This window comes from Neoarius graeffei, chromosome 3 (genome assembly GCF_027579695.1).
Source record: "Neoarius graeffei isolate fNeoGra1 chromosome 3, fNeoGra1.pri, whole genome shotgun sequence".
Taxonomy (NCBI): domain Eukaryota; kingdom Metazoa; phylum Chordata; class Actinopteri; order Siluriformes; family Ariidae; genus Neoarius; species Neoarius graeffei.
In genome coordinates this window covers 118,429,162-118,444,230 of record NC_083571.1, presented here as the reverse complement: position 1 = coordinate 118,444,230, position 15,069 = coordinate 118,429,162, and the positions used below count along the sequence as shown (strand labels likewise).

The 15,069-nt window shown below is 45.9% G+C and overlaps 1 protein-coding gene across 4 annotated transcripts in view; it reads left to right on the top strand.

The window, feature by feature from the left end:
- The window catches only part of LOC132883893 (rho guanine nucleotide exchange factor TIAM2), a 110,412-nt gene extending 105,575 nt beyond the window's left edge, over positions 1–4,837 (top strand). For all 4 annotated transcript variants that reach the window (XM_060917999.1, XM_060918000.1, XM_060918001.1 and 1 more), the window contains exon 25: positions 1,938–4,837. In XM_060917999.1, coding sequence (XP_060773982.1) covers positions 1,938–2,439 — 502 coding nt within the window. In that variant the 3' untranslated portion in view covers positions 2,440–4,837. The remainder of the gene's footprint in view (positions 1–1,937) is intronic.
- The last annotated feature ends 10,232 nt before the right edge of the window (positions 4,838–15,069 follow it).

The window sequence follows — 15,069 nt, the reverse complement described above, 5'->3', positions numbered from 1 at the left end:
GCGAATGAAACGTGAAAGAGTGACTACAGTAACAGAAAGCGAGAAGAAAAGACGTTATGTTCTATACGAAGGAAAGGAAACGCAGGACCAAACTAATAAATATGGGCGCTCAGCGAGCACCTCGGTGTGATCAGCTGTTCGTTTAGCGACAGAATGATGGAACTGTCAGTGCACGCTCAAAGGGAAACCTGTAGATGGCAGTAATGCGACACTGTGGATGCCAGCTGCTGTAAAACCCAAAAGAAGAAGAAGGTAAACCTGCGCATGCGCACACGGACTTCCTCTGTCTGCTTGACTGCGCCAAGCGAGCGATTTCATGCACATTATTTGCTTTAATCCCCTCAAATTAAATAACTTCCCAGCCACAGAATGGCCTGATATTTTGTGAGATATTACAGAAATAAACAGATATCACAATCACCACATTTCAGAGAGAATTAAATTTCACAGATTTTATAAAATTGAAAGGCCGTCTCGCTTTAATTGGCAACAGGACAGTAAGATGATTGTGTATAAAAAGACCCTTCCAGAGAGGCGGAGTCTCCCAGAAGTAAAGATGGGGCGGGGTTTGCCACTCTGTGAAAGACTGGGTGGGCAAACAGTGCAACAATTTAAGAATAACGTTCCTCAGTGTAAAACTGCAAAGAATTTGGGGATCACATCATCTGTGGTCCATAACATTATAGGATTGGAAAGGAATTGCAAATCATTGCATTCTGTTTTACTTTGTTTTACACAGTGTCCCAACTTTTTTGGTATTGGGTTGTATTTTAATAAAGTTAGTGTCATATTTAAACTCAGCTCCCAATACGTTGGCTGTGTTGAGCTTTGGCGATGTGCAAAAATGACATTAGCATCACACAGTTTTTGTCTCATTTCAGTTCATTTGGAGAACAGGAACTCAAGAAACGATGAAATTCCTATTCAGGATAGTTCCATAACGTTTGTGTTCCTCATTATCAGTATTTTTAGGAATGTATTTGTTTGGTCCATTTTAATGTTCAGCTTCTAACAATACATGATATTATTGCAATTGACAGTGTTTTAAGACATTCCTCATACACAGCTTCCAGTTACACCAAAATTTTGGAAATTATGGAAACATAATTTGTGCCAAAATGCTTACAACTAAAAATGTTGCAGAACCATTGTAGAAATGAATAGAAACATGATATAAATTTTCAGAAGACAAGACAAAAAAAACAAAAACAAATTAAGCAAACATTATGAGATCTGAAACGTGAAAATGTTCTGCGAAACTAAAATCGTTAGCTAGTGCCATAGATAGAAAACTGAACAAGGTACTTTAGTCAGAAGTTCAGCCGTCTTGCCACCTTGAGGATAAACAAAGCTTATTCAATCTTATATTCCTCATCAAAAAATTCCCGAGTAGGGACTGGCCAAGGATGGCTCATGTGACATAAAATAGTTCCACCATTGATTAAGCAATGTATCTTGTCATGTCATAAATAAAAAACAATAAATAAATGGATATGGTGAGAGTCAGTAATGGTGTATCCTGAATATATCATGAACTGACGTCACAATTTCAGCTCTACAGCCGACTTGAGTCACAGCTGTGGCTCTGCGAGCTTTTCTGTGTGTAGATTTATGTATCATGATCACGCCTAGCGAGGCAGGTGATAGCATGGTACACTGCACATGCAGGTCAAAGGTCACACCAACATAAACAACAAACATGGCTTCCTCCAGTGAGTTTATGCTGAGTTTCAATCTTAACACTTTTAGTTTGGAATTTTTTGATGAGGGATATAAATCAAATATACCATGCACTGAGAGGCACCGGAAACTATGGATTCTCTTCAGTGACTGGCGTAGTGACCTCAGAAAATCCATAATTTCAACTAGAGCCTCTCAGTCCATGGTATATTTGATTACTATTCAGCTCAACCTCTCTTTTTTTCTGTTCTGTACAGTAGTCCAGACAGTAAGGCCAACATGGTGAAGGCCATCCGCTGTGTGCTGAGAGAAAACGCCAAAAGAATCACTCCAGCCGAAAGGGGCTTCAGAGACAATCTGACTTTCCCTAGAAGAACCCACCAAGCCACAGTGAGAAGTAGATCCTGGACGAAGACGCTTCAACCAGAAGAAGGTCGTCTGCTTGGTGGAGACACGCATTCAGAGCCCGGCATTCCCAAAAATGCATTCCCGTCTCTCGGCTCAGGCAGCAGGTTAGGATCCTTCACCAGCTCGCTGGAAGCCCAGCTTCAAAGACTGAGCTTCGCGGACGAAGTGCCACAGGAAGCCAAGGGCAGAAACTCGAGTCACATGACCATGATGGAGAACAATTCTGACATGGATGTCAGCTCGCTGCTGGTCAGGGACTACAGTGTGCAGGGTCTGGACTCTGCAGTTAAGGAAGGCAGTTTCTATGACACCGTCATGGGGGTCCAGAAAGCTGCCATTCCCACACTTTAGAGGAATTTGTATCTTGGTTGGGTTTAAAGGTCTGGGTGTACTAAAGCTGTTTTTATTTCATCAGTTAGTTATATGAAAAAGACGTGGACCCCTGAAACAGAATTTGCACAATTGTTCACTAAGTCTAGCAACATATGTGTTCCATCACGGGATTTTTGTACCAGATGTTCTGTTTACAGAATGTATAGAAACGGCGTTGAAAAGTATGTGATATTTTGCACCGTTTTCACTGGCTGATCCCGTAGGGGTGCTACTGAGGTGATTATTCATTGATAGTTACTGGAGCAAAAACGGTGCAAAATATCGTGTGCTTTTCAGCACCGTTTCTACACATTCTATCAACAGAGCATCTGGTACAAAAATCCCGTGGCGTGATATGTATACAGTACTTTTTGACAAAAAAAAAACAGTTTAAATAAAAATAATCGTGCATAGCAAACCAAGGTGGAGAAGTCAGTGTGCAAGGAATAAAACATGACCTGGTGTTGTGCAATAAGACAAAATAATCACTATGGGATGGTGTGATGCTGTTAGGATCCTGAAATTGATTTTTTTTTAGTATAAATACAGAGGTGATTATAGAAAAATGTGCATATGCTAATTATTTGAGAGATTCGAACTATTTTTTGATAATCACCTCGAGCGACTCAGCAAAATGGCGTCCAATCGCTTCGTCACCATAAGTGAGGAAGAATCACAGATGATGAAAGAAAACGCTGTTCCTAAAAGCACTAAAGATGCTCCGAAGTTTGGTCTAAAACTATCCAAAGGGAAGGCGGGGTTGAGATTTATTTTATCGATTTCAGAACAAAGTATTTTATGTGACTCGGCGTAGATCAGTGACACGAGTCTGCGCCGCAAAGTTATTACACTTACATGAAGATTTTGAAGTTTGAAATAAATTATTTTTAACACGATTTAAAAAAAAAAAATCACCTGTGTATTTATCCTAAAACAGTTGTCCACCTCATGCTCAGTGAATATCGGTGAATAATAACTTCAACCTCGACTTCGTTTCTGTTATTATTCACCAATATTCACCTTGTCTTCGGCAGATATTGTTAAATAATAACAGCATGTCCTAAAGTGTTTTATTCCCCTTATACCACAGCAATTTGCCAACAATTAAAATTATCTACTAATTAACAAACAAGTCGTACTTTTGGACTATTTTTGGCTGAGCCTTTGGCTGAAGCCTATAGAAGCGCCTGTCTGTATGTGTGTTTAATCGAGTTCAAGCGTGTTTAAGAATGTAAGATGGTCATTGGCGTGCCAGCCTCAGGTAATGATTCCACAGTCACAGTGTGCTGCTACTGTGTACTGACTCTGTAAGCATCATGTTATATAACCTCAATTCATGATGTAATCCTCTGTGGCTGAGCGGTCTAGCGTGCCGTCCAGGAAGGGAGCAAATCATACAATGTTGGTTTGAATCCTGGCATCAATGTATTTCTGAGCAGGCTATTTTTTTCTATTTATGTACCATAGCTTCTATCTCCCAATCAGACGAAGGCTGAGCTCAGACCTGCACAGGTCTCTAGTTTAGACCTCTTTCAGGGTCACTCTTTGTCGGAGCAAAGACTAAAGATAATATTACATGGTTGATTTTACCAGAACGTCAAGACTAGAACAAGACTGACTTCACACAGATCTCCTGACCATCTTACACCAAACGATCGGGACTTTATTCCGACATTGGAAATTTGTCGGTGATAGTGAAATCTCTTGTAAAGTTATTTGGTGCAAGATCAGGATTACTAAATGTAATGTTAAAGGCTTTGTACATGAACTCTCCAACTATTGCGTTTTCTCATTGAACGCATCACGGGTGTTTTGGAGGCGTGGCTTCGGATGGATGGAATCGATGCCTTTCAGCTTAGCCAAGATTGATATTTAGTTCAGTTTACTCAATTCAAAATGCAAAAATCACTGTTTTTTTAGGACTGAGTAAGCATTAGATAAATGATGAAATAAAAACAGCTTGGTCGTAAACTCCGACCTGTGGCTGACTGTACAGCGCCTGAGAGTGATCAGCGACTGTGTGTGAACTTGCTGCCTTTGGTTCTAAATGCTGCAGTCACACGTTGCCTTCTCTTATTAATGCTCTTTCTGGACTGAGACTCAGACCACATGTGTGTCTCCCTGTTTGTGGATATTGTTCTATATCTGTACCTCTCTTTTTTTTTGACAAAAGCTTTTCTCAGTTCAGTACAAGAACAGCTTGATTTGATGTTTTTTTACGAACTTGAACAAGAAAAATCTTTAAACAAAGATTTCTTAAGTTAAAATTATTGCAATACATGTCTTTGTGGTTTATATGAATTTACTGTATTTAAAGTACCTCTGGAAACGTCTTTTGTAGTCTGATGTAATTTATTTGTAAATTATATATTCACTACCTGAGCAGCTCTTTTTGTAAAAAAAAAAAATTAATAATAATCATATGTCGTAATATTTAATAAAATTTCTTTTCTACTCTTCTGCTTTGACTTGAAATTTGTGTTAATCTGCTTATATTTTTTATCAGATGGAAGCTAATAACAAAGGCAGTCACAGCTAATCTCATTCTGACCCACATGGCTTCCCATACGGTGTTACTGTGTGACCTTTTTTGTGCTTCACATGCATTACTGAGGCTACATCTGAATCCCCAGGATGTACTAATGACAGTTAAGTACCTAGTACAAGACTATAATAGGCCATTTGCAGGAATTGGTGATGTGTCAATTTTCCCCATAGCAACAAGCCCGTGGTGGGCAAGCTAACTTGACATTCCTTGACAACCATAAGCGTTTGACTGGCGATGCGAAGCAATCCATTTCTATAATAGCTGTTTTTACCTTTTCTACTGTCTTTTTTACCTGAATTTTCATGTGTACTTGGAAAAAGTTTGTTGTTTTAACTTCTGTCGTAAGTTAAAGCGAATCATTGGCCGTAAAAGAGTGTTTTTTGGACTCAAGTTGGTCTCCGCTGAAAGAAATTCACGTGCGAAATGGCGGATATATCTGTATTTATTTTCAAGACTCTTCACATGTTAAGTGAATGATAAAGGTAGAAAAGGAGAAATTATAAGTTATAAACATACCTGAGAAATCTGCCATTTCACACGTGAATTTCTTTCGGCGGTGACCAATTTGGGTCCAAAAAACTCTTTTACGGCCAATGATTCACTTCAACTTACAACAGAAGTTAAAACCACAAACTTTTTCCAAGTACACATGAAAATTCGGGTCAAAAAAGACAGTAGAAAAGGTAAAAACAGCTATTATAGAAATGGATTGCTTCGCATCGCCAGTCAAACTCTTATGGTTGTCAAGGAATGTCAAGTTAGCTTGCTCACCACGGGCTTGTTGCTATGGGGAAAATTGACACGTGACCAATTCCTGCAAATGGCCTATTGTAGTACATTCTTTGAGTATGTGAGCAAGTCGTAAGGACACAATTTGGACGTACTCCGCCGCCATCATACCACTCCTCTGACCTGGATGTTAACAGATGATGGATGCACATGTTCTCTGTGAAATTCTTCATGTGCAACCACGTGACAAAATGGTGTGATGTCTCCATCCACTGCCATGTCGGATGATCTACAAATCCAGAATGCTGTCTCATGCGAAAAATAACTGTGATGCATCTCCGGCTTTCTCGAAATATTATGATTCTCTGGAGTCCTCTGCCAAGTCAAGATTCAGAGAAAAAGCTGAAATTTGTGGCTCTGAGCTGGAAATGTTAAAGCCGTCTGGTGATGGAGGGTTCAGCTTCATTACCACCGATTGAATACCCTGAGATTGTGAACCTTCTCATTCTACAAAAGAGTGCATAAGTAAACTGAAGTTACTGGGTTCCTGGAACGGCGTCGCTAATCTCTCACCTGGCAAAGTTGACCCACATTGTTCTCCTTGTGTATCCAAACTCACTAAAGTTTCTCGCGCTGCTTCTAATCTGGCTTTCTTGGCAGATCTTTCATTTCTCCAGTTGCTTCTTGATACTGCGAGATGAGTTTTCATCTTGATCTTATCATGTCCTAATGTGAGTGTCAGAGCCCAATCTGGATTTATTTTATCGCGTACTGTAGGTTTGCTGGAGCTCCTGCAAGGTGAAAATCAGAGTGTTCACAGTAAAGCTCAAAAGTTCAATTTAATCAGCAGAAAACTGAGCTTTAATTAGCAATGAACTCTTACCAGATATAAAGTGGTCACCACACATGCGCGGGTGCAATTAGCTTTTTCCTAAATTAAGTCCTTACAATGTATGTTTTTGAACCACGCCATTCTCTGGACAGCTCTTCATCTGTTTTGTTGCCATTTTTAATTATTTTGGGAATTCTTTCTGAAGAACCGTTTCTCTTTGTCATGAGTAACATTATTACTGCAATTATATCCCACACAAAAAGTAGGAATTGTCTTTCTTCAAAGGAAATGAAATCAAAAGAAAATCATGACGCATTGCAGCAGCTCACACGTGAAGCGCCCCTGTCAGAGTGTAGGCACTTACGAATGCATGTGCAGAAGAAGGTGTGAAGCAAATTGTAGACAAATCCAAATCGAGAGACAGAAGTCATGGTCGGTAGCAAGTGAGAGTTGGGCGATCAGTGAACAACGTGGTAGAGGAAAGACAAAGGGTGAAAACGTGAGAGAGCAAGCAAAGGTCAGAAATAGAGAGGCAGTCAGAATAAACACGGCTTGGTATGAACTGAATGGAGCAGAACAATACTTTGCACTGAAGTGGCCTGAGTGCGAGGCTTAAATGGGGAAAGCGGTGATTAGGGAAATGAGTGTCAGCTGAGATCAGTAGTCGAGAGACAAAGAGCGCTGTGAGACATGGGGATTGTAGTTCGAGTGGCCATGTTTGTAGTCAAAGCGTTCTCAGCCCCCCCCCCAAGGAGCTCCATTCTTCCTGGGATGCCCCCTACCTCTGGGTACTAGTTTGTCAGGATGTAGAGTGTGGAATTCTTGCTTGAGGAGCGGGTCTACAACATCCTTGGCAGCGACCCAGCTCTGTTCTTCAGAGCCGTAACCCTCCCAATCTACCAGGTACTCAATTTGTCTTCCTTTTCGTCTTGAGTTGAGGATCTTATTTACCTGATAGACTGGTTCACCATCTATGTCGAGAACTAGGTGTTCCTGGACTGGTGCATTCTCAGCAAGGGGCCCCGAGATTGCAGGTTTTAGACTGGAGAAGTGAAATGTGGGCGCTAGCCTGCTGTGAGGGGGGGTTCCAGATGGTATGAAACCTCGTTAATGCGACGAATGACTTTGAATGGTCCAATGTATCGTGGCTAGAGCTTCTTACAGGTAGGTATCGGGTTCTCTGAGGTTCCTAGTTGCCACCCATACTCTGTTGTCTGGAGAAAAGTCTGGACTGTTTGCCCGCCACTTGTCAGCATATTCCTTATACTGGGCATTGACGGTTTCCAGACATTGGTGGACCTCTTCCCATATAGTTTGGCTGCGTGAAAACCAGTCTTCTACTGTTTGTACATGGCTGGGTGCATCGTTCCAGGGGAACAAGGGTGGTCGGTAGCCGAGTATGCACTGAAATGATGTCAACTGAGTTGCGGAATGTTTCAGGGAATTCTGTGCATACTTGGCCCACGCGAGGAAACGTGCCCAGTCCCCCTGGTTGCGCATGCAGAAAATCCTCAAGAAGCAGCCAATTTCTTGATTCGCTCTTCAACTTGACCATTTGACTGGGGATGATACCCTGATGTGAGACTCACTGATATCCCCAGTCTTTCCATGAAGCCTGTCCAAAAGTGTGAGATAAATTGAGGGCCCCGATCATGGACAATGTCTTCAGGAAGGCCATAATATCTAAAAACATGCTGGAACAGTAATTCTGCAGTTTGAGCTGCTGTGGGGATGCCAGGTAACGCGATAAGTTTAAGGGCTTTGGAGAAGTAGTCGATGGTGACCATAATGGTTGTATTGCCTTGGGGAGGGGGAGGTCGGTGATGAAATCGATAGCTATGTGGGACCAGGGTCTCTTAGGTACAGGGAGGGGACAGAGCTTGCCTGCTGGTGGGGTTCTTGGCACTTTGGCTTGGGCACAAACGGAGCATGAAGTGATGAAATGGTTGATGTCTGTGATTATGGTCTCCCACCAATACTTGTTCTTCAACAGCTGATGGGCGCATTGACTGCCGGGGTGTCCAGTGGCGGGAGATGCATGAGCCCACATGATGAGTCTGCCTCTGAGGTGATTCGGTACATATAGTAGTCCTAGTGAAAGATTGAGAGGTTGAGTCTGAGGTTGGGATTCCCTTATTTCCTTGTCAAGGTCCCAGGTGATAGACTGTACAAAACACTGCTGTGGGAGAATTGAGTGTGTGACAGAGTCTTGATGAGGTGGGGCAAAGACTCATGATAGTGCATCAGCTTTGATGTTCTTAGATCCTGGACGGAATGATATGGTGAAGTCAAAGCGTGTTAAGAAAAGAGCCCACCTGGCCTAACAAGGGTTTAATCTCTTAGCTTTTCTGAGGTACTCCAGATTCTTATGATCTGTGAGGATGATAAATGGATGAATTACTCCCTCTAACCAGTGTCATCACTCTTCAAGGGCTATTTTGATGGCAAGCAGCTCTCCGTTCCCCACGTCATAATTTCTTTCTGCAAGCGATGAGTTTTCAATTTCTCCCCAAAACGTTGTGACAGAATGGGCCCTACTCCGGTGTCTGATGTGTCTACCTCAAGAATAAATGGCTTTGAAGAGTCAGGATGCTGTAACACTGGCGCTGAGGTGAAAGCTTGCTTCAGACGACTGAAGGCTTCTTCTGCCGTGGGGTTCCACTGGAGCCGCTTGGGTCCCTTCTTGAGCAAGGTGGTTAAGGGAGCGGCGATCATGCTGAAACCTCTAATGAAACGGCGATAGAAGTTTGCAAAACCCAAGAAATGTTGTAGGTCCTTGATGGACTTGGGAGTGGGCCATGAGGTGACCGCCGAAACCTTGGAAGAGTTCATACTAACCCCCTCAGCACTGATGACATAGCCTAAGAAGGAGATGCATTTCTGGTTGAACTCACATTTTCAGCTTTGATGTAGAGGTGGTTCTTGAGCAGGCGATTGAGAACTGCTCTAATGTGACCCACGTGGGTTGCTTCGTCTGGGGAGCAGATGAGGATATCATCAATGTACACTATGGCGTATTTGCCTAACATGTCCCATAGAACATCATTTATCAGGCACTGGAATATGCTGGGAGCAGAAGAAAGGCCATACAGCATTACCCAGTATTCAAAATGGCCGGCATTAGTGCTGAAGGCGGTTTTCCACTCGTCACCCCTTTTTATTTGGATGCGATTATAGGCACTGCATAAGTCGAGCTTAGAGAAGATTTTCACTGACCTGAGTTGCTCCAGGGCTGCTGGGACCAGAGGGAGAGGATAGGGATATTTCACGGACACCTGATTAAGTCATCTATAGTCAGTGCATGGCCTGAGATCACCACCCTGTTTTTCCACAAAGAAGAAGCCCGCCGCAGCTGGAGATCTGGAAGGATGGATGTAACCTTGCTTGAAAGCCTCCTGAATGTATTCTTCCATGCTTGCATACTCTTTCTGGGAGAGTGGGTAGATGTGGCTTCTTGGCGGTGTCATACCAGGCAGCAAGTTGATAGCACAGTCATATTGATGATGAGGTGTGTGGCAGCGGGGGCATGGCCGAGCGTCAGTCTGTGAATGGAGGGTGGAGTCAGGGAAGGTGAGTGGTCATGTCACTACACCTGTTGTCAATTAACGTGTGTTTGTGTGTCTCCTCCAGTGACCGTGTCCGATAAAAGGAGAGTGAGAATGGGAGGTCGGCACCGAGGGCTTGCTTGTAGCCTGTGTGTGTATGTGTGTGTGCGTGAGCGAGAGAGAGTTTTTGAGTTTTGTGCTGAAAAACAGCAATAAAGAAGAGAACTAAGATACAAACAACCACCTGCCATGCTTCTGTGCTCCACCCACATCAGGTTCTTTCTACAGTGGTGCTGAAACCCTGGAGAGTGCAGAAGGGAACAGCCCCATGGAGTCCTCGCCATTCAAGGAGCTGATCCATGCCCTCACCACAGCCCAGCAGAACCAGCACCAAGCACTGGTCACCCTCCGGAAGGAGCAAGAACAATGGTTCGAAGCATTGGTGCTGGCCCAACAGGAAGACCGTCAGACGTTCCGGCACCTGCTCTCATCGGCGGGGCCCATGACTGCCAGCGGAGTGGACCCCCCCCACCTCAGCCTAACAAAGATAGGTCTGCACGATGATCCGGAGGCCTTCCTCACGCTCTTTGAGCAAGCAGCGGAGGCCTGGGGTTGGCCAGTTGACCAGCGCGCGGCGCGCCTCCTCCTCCTGCTGACGGGCGAGGCGCAACTGGCAGCGCTGCAGCTCCCTGCCGACAGCCGGCTCGTGTATGCTGACCTCGGCGAGCCATCCTCCAGCGTGTCTGCTGCTCCCCGGAGCAACAACAGCAGCACTTCCACTTGCTGCATTTGGAGGAGGTCGGCCGACCATTCGCGTTCGGGTAACAACTCCGGGACGCCTGCCGGTGGTGCCTGAAGGCAGACAACTATGACACTGAGGGAGTGATCGACCTGGTGACACTGGAGCAATTTGTCGCTCAACTTCTGGGAGGAACAGCAGAGTGGGTCCAGTGTCATTGCCTGGCGTCGCTGGACCAAGCTATCGAGCTGGCAGAGGACCACATGGCAGCAGTTCCAACAGCAGGGAAGCATGTCTCCTCTTCTCCTCTCTCTCTCCTTCTGCTTCCCATCCTCGCCCCAAGCACGGAGGCGGGGGCCGGCTCCCCCCCAGCTGGCCCGACACACCCATGGTGTCCTTACATTTTCCCCTTCCTTGTCTGTGTCATCTTCCCCCCAGGTGAGTGATTCCCATAACACTGGTGCAGAGGGTGAGCCTGGGCTGGTGTGCTGGGGCTGCGGGGAGCCAGGACTTCTTCAACATCAGTGCTCCACAATGGAGGTGGGCAGTGGTCCGGGTCCCCGACGTGCCAGAAACCGCCCTCGATCGGGCTGGAGTGTATCATATACCGGTAAGTGTCCAAGGGGAGATGTACCAGGCTTTGGTGAATTCTGGCTGTAACCAGACCTCAATCCACCAAAGCCTGGTGCAAGGTGAGGCATTGGAGAGAGCATGAGTGGTGAAGGTGTTCTGTGTGCACGGGGATGTTCATGACTACCCTTTGGTGTCCGTTCACATTCTATTTCGAGGGCAAAAGCATAGTGTAAAGGCGGCGGTTAACCCTTGTCTCACCCACTCACTGATTTTGGGGACTGATTGGCCAGGTTTTAAAGAGTTAATGATGCACGTAGTGAAGAGTGGGTCCTGCAGTAATCCGTCTGGGGAAAGCCCTGGAGCAGCATTGGTGGGAGAAGCTGTCACAGAGCCGTCTATGTCAGCACCGCATCAGGGCGATACACAGAGTGAGGAGCACCCCGCCCCTCTTCCCTCTCTGGGGGATTCCCTTGGGGATTTCCCGTTAGAGCAGTCACGAGACAGGACTCTGCGGCATGCATTTGACCAAGTGAGAGTAATCAATGGTCAAATTCTCCAGCCAAATGTGACGCCAGCCTTCCCCTACTTTGCTATTATTAAGGATAGGTTATACTGAGTGACGCAGGACACTCAAACTGGCGAAAAGATAACACAGCTATTAATTCCAAAGAGCCGCCAGGAATTCATATTCCAGGCGGCTCACTTTAATCCCATGGCCGGACACTTAGGGCAGGATAAGACACTAGCCCGGATAATGGCCCAGTTCTATTGGCCAGGGATTCATGGGGATGTATGTTGGTGGTGTGCGGCATGCCGCGAATGCCAATTAGTAAATCCCGCGGCCACTCCAAAATCACCTTTGTGCCCTCTCCCTTTAATCAAGACCCATTTTGAAAGAATTGGGATGGATCTCGTCGGGCCATTAGATCGGTCAGCGCAGGGATATCACTTTATTTTAGTCCTGATAGACTATGCAACACGATACCCAGAAGCAGTGCCACTTCACACTATCTCAGCACGCAGTATTGCAGAAGCACTCTTCCGCTTTATCTCCTGGATCGGGATTCTGTAATAAATCCTAACAGACCAAGGCACTACATTCATGTCATGCAAACTGCGCGAGCTGTATGGGTTACTGGGGATTAAGCCTATCCGCACCAGTGTCTATCACCCACAAATGGATGGCTTAGTGGAACAGTTTAATTGAACTCTCAAAAATATAATTCAGAAGTTCGTAAGCGAAGATGCACATAATTGGGATAAGTGGCTTGAGCCCCTGTTATTTGCAGTACGAGAGGTCCTGCAAGCCTCCACAGGGTTTTCACTGTTTGAATTGTTATATGGGCGTAAGCCACATGGCATTTTGGATGTGCTTCATGAAAATTGGGAGGAGGGACCATCACCTAGTGAGAATGAAATTCAATATGTTCTCGACCTGCATGCCAAACTCCACACATTCACGCACTTAACCCTGGAGAATTTGCGGCAGGCGCAAGAACATCAAGTCCGACTGTATGACGGGCATGCGCCTTAGGGAGTTCACACCAGGAGACAAAGTACTTGTATTACTGCCCATGTCGAGCTCCAAATTGGTCACCAAGTGGCAAGGGCCCTTTGAAGTCACATGGCGAGTTGGGGACGTCAACTATGAGGTGAGGCAAGCGGACAGGGGTGGGGCATTACAAATTTACCACCTCAATCTATTAAAATGTTGGGATGTGGAGGTCCCCGTGGCATTGGTGTCAGTAATTCCGGAGAAGGCGGAGCTGGGGCCGGAGGTTCAAAAAAGAAAATTGACATTGCCCACCGCTCTGGTCCCCTGTGGAGACCACCTCTCCCTGACCCAGCTCACAGAGGTAGCCCAGTTGCAGAAAGAATTTTCTGACATGTTTTCACCCCTGTCTGGCTGCACCCACCTCATAGAACACCACATTGAGACGCCCCCAGGGGTGGTAGTGTGCAGCCACCCTTACCGCCTGCCCGAACACATAAAAAAGGTGGTCCGGTATGAACTCAAGGCCATGCTCGAAATGGGCATCGTTGAGGAGTCCCACAGTGACTGGAGCAGCCCAGTGGTCCTGGTCCCCAAGACCGATGGGTCGGTCTGGTTCTGTGTGGACTATAGGAAAGTCAACACGATGTCTAAATTTGACGCGTACCCAATGCCTCTCATTGACAAGTTGCTCAATGGATTAGGTGCTGCTTGTTTTTATTCGCCACTGGATTTAACGAAGGGATATTGGCAGATCCCCTTGACTCCTCTGTCCTGAGAGAAAACGGCCTTTTCCACACCGTTTGGCTTACACCAATTTGTCACACTTCCTTTTGGGCTGTTTGGGGCGCCCGCTACATTCCAGTGGCTTATGGACAGGGTTCTCCGCCCCCACGCCACCTACACAGCCGCGTATCTTGATGATATTATCATGTACAGCAATGATTGGCCGCGGCACCTCAAACACCTTAGGGTTGTCCTAAAGTCGTTGAGGCAGGCAGGTCTCACAGCCAACCCAAAGAAATGTGCGATTGGGTGGGTGGAAGTACGGTATCTGGGTTTCCACTTAGGCCATGGGCAGGTGCGTCCCCAAATTAATAAGACAACAGTGATTGCAGCCTGCCTGAGGCCCAAGACCAAAAAGGGGGTGAGACAGTTCCTGGGGCTGGCTGGCTACTATTGGAGGTTCATACCTAATTATTCGGATGTCACCAGCCTGCTGACAGATCTCACTAAAAAGGGAGCACCAGAGCTGGTCCAGTGAACGGAGCAATGCCAACAGGCTTTCTCTAGGGTAAAGGCTGCACTGTGTGGGGGGGCCACTGTTACACTCCACTGACTTTTCTTTCCCTTTTATTTTACAGACAGATGCGTGGGACAGAGGGCTGGGGACCATTCTGTCCCAGAAGGTGGAGGGGGAGGAGTGTCCTGTGCTGTACATTAGCCGGAAGTTGTCGATGCAGGAAGGCAGGTACAGCACGATCGAAAAAGAGTGCCTAGCCATCAAGTGAGCAGTCCTCGCCCTCCGGTACTACCTGCTGGGATGCCCTTTCACCCTCTGTTCAGACCACGTGCCCCTTCAGTGGCTCCACCGCATGAAGGATGCCAACGCGCAGATCACCCATTGGTATCTTGCACTCCAGCCATTTAAATTCGAGGTGGTCCACAGGCTGGGGCACAGATGGTGGTAGCAGACTTCCTGTCCCGTCGGGGGGGGTCAGCTTCAGGCTGGACACATCCCCAGCCTGAGTCGGGCAGTGGGGGTATGTGGCAGCGGGGGGGCATAGCTAAGCATCAGTCTGTGAATGGAGGGTGGAGTCAGGGAAGGTGAGTTGTCGTTGCACTACACCTGTTGTCAATTAACGTGTGTTTGTGTGTCTCCTCCAGTGACCATGCCCAATAAAAGGAGAGTGAGAAGGGGAGGTCGGCGCCGAGGGCTTGCTTGTAGCCTGTGTATATATGTGTGCGCGTGTGAGCGAGAGAGAGTTTTTGAGTTTTGTGCTGAAAAGCAGCAATAAAGAAAATAACTAAGATACAAACAACCACCTGCCATGCTTCTGTGCTCCACCCACAACAGGTTCTTTCTACAAGGTGGTAAAACACAGGCTTTTCCCTTGCTAAATACTATCTTGAGATCCAGATAACATTCTG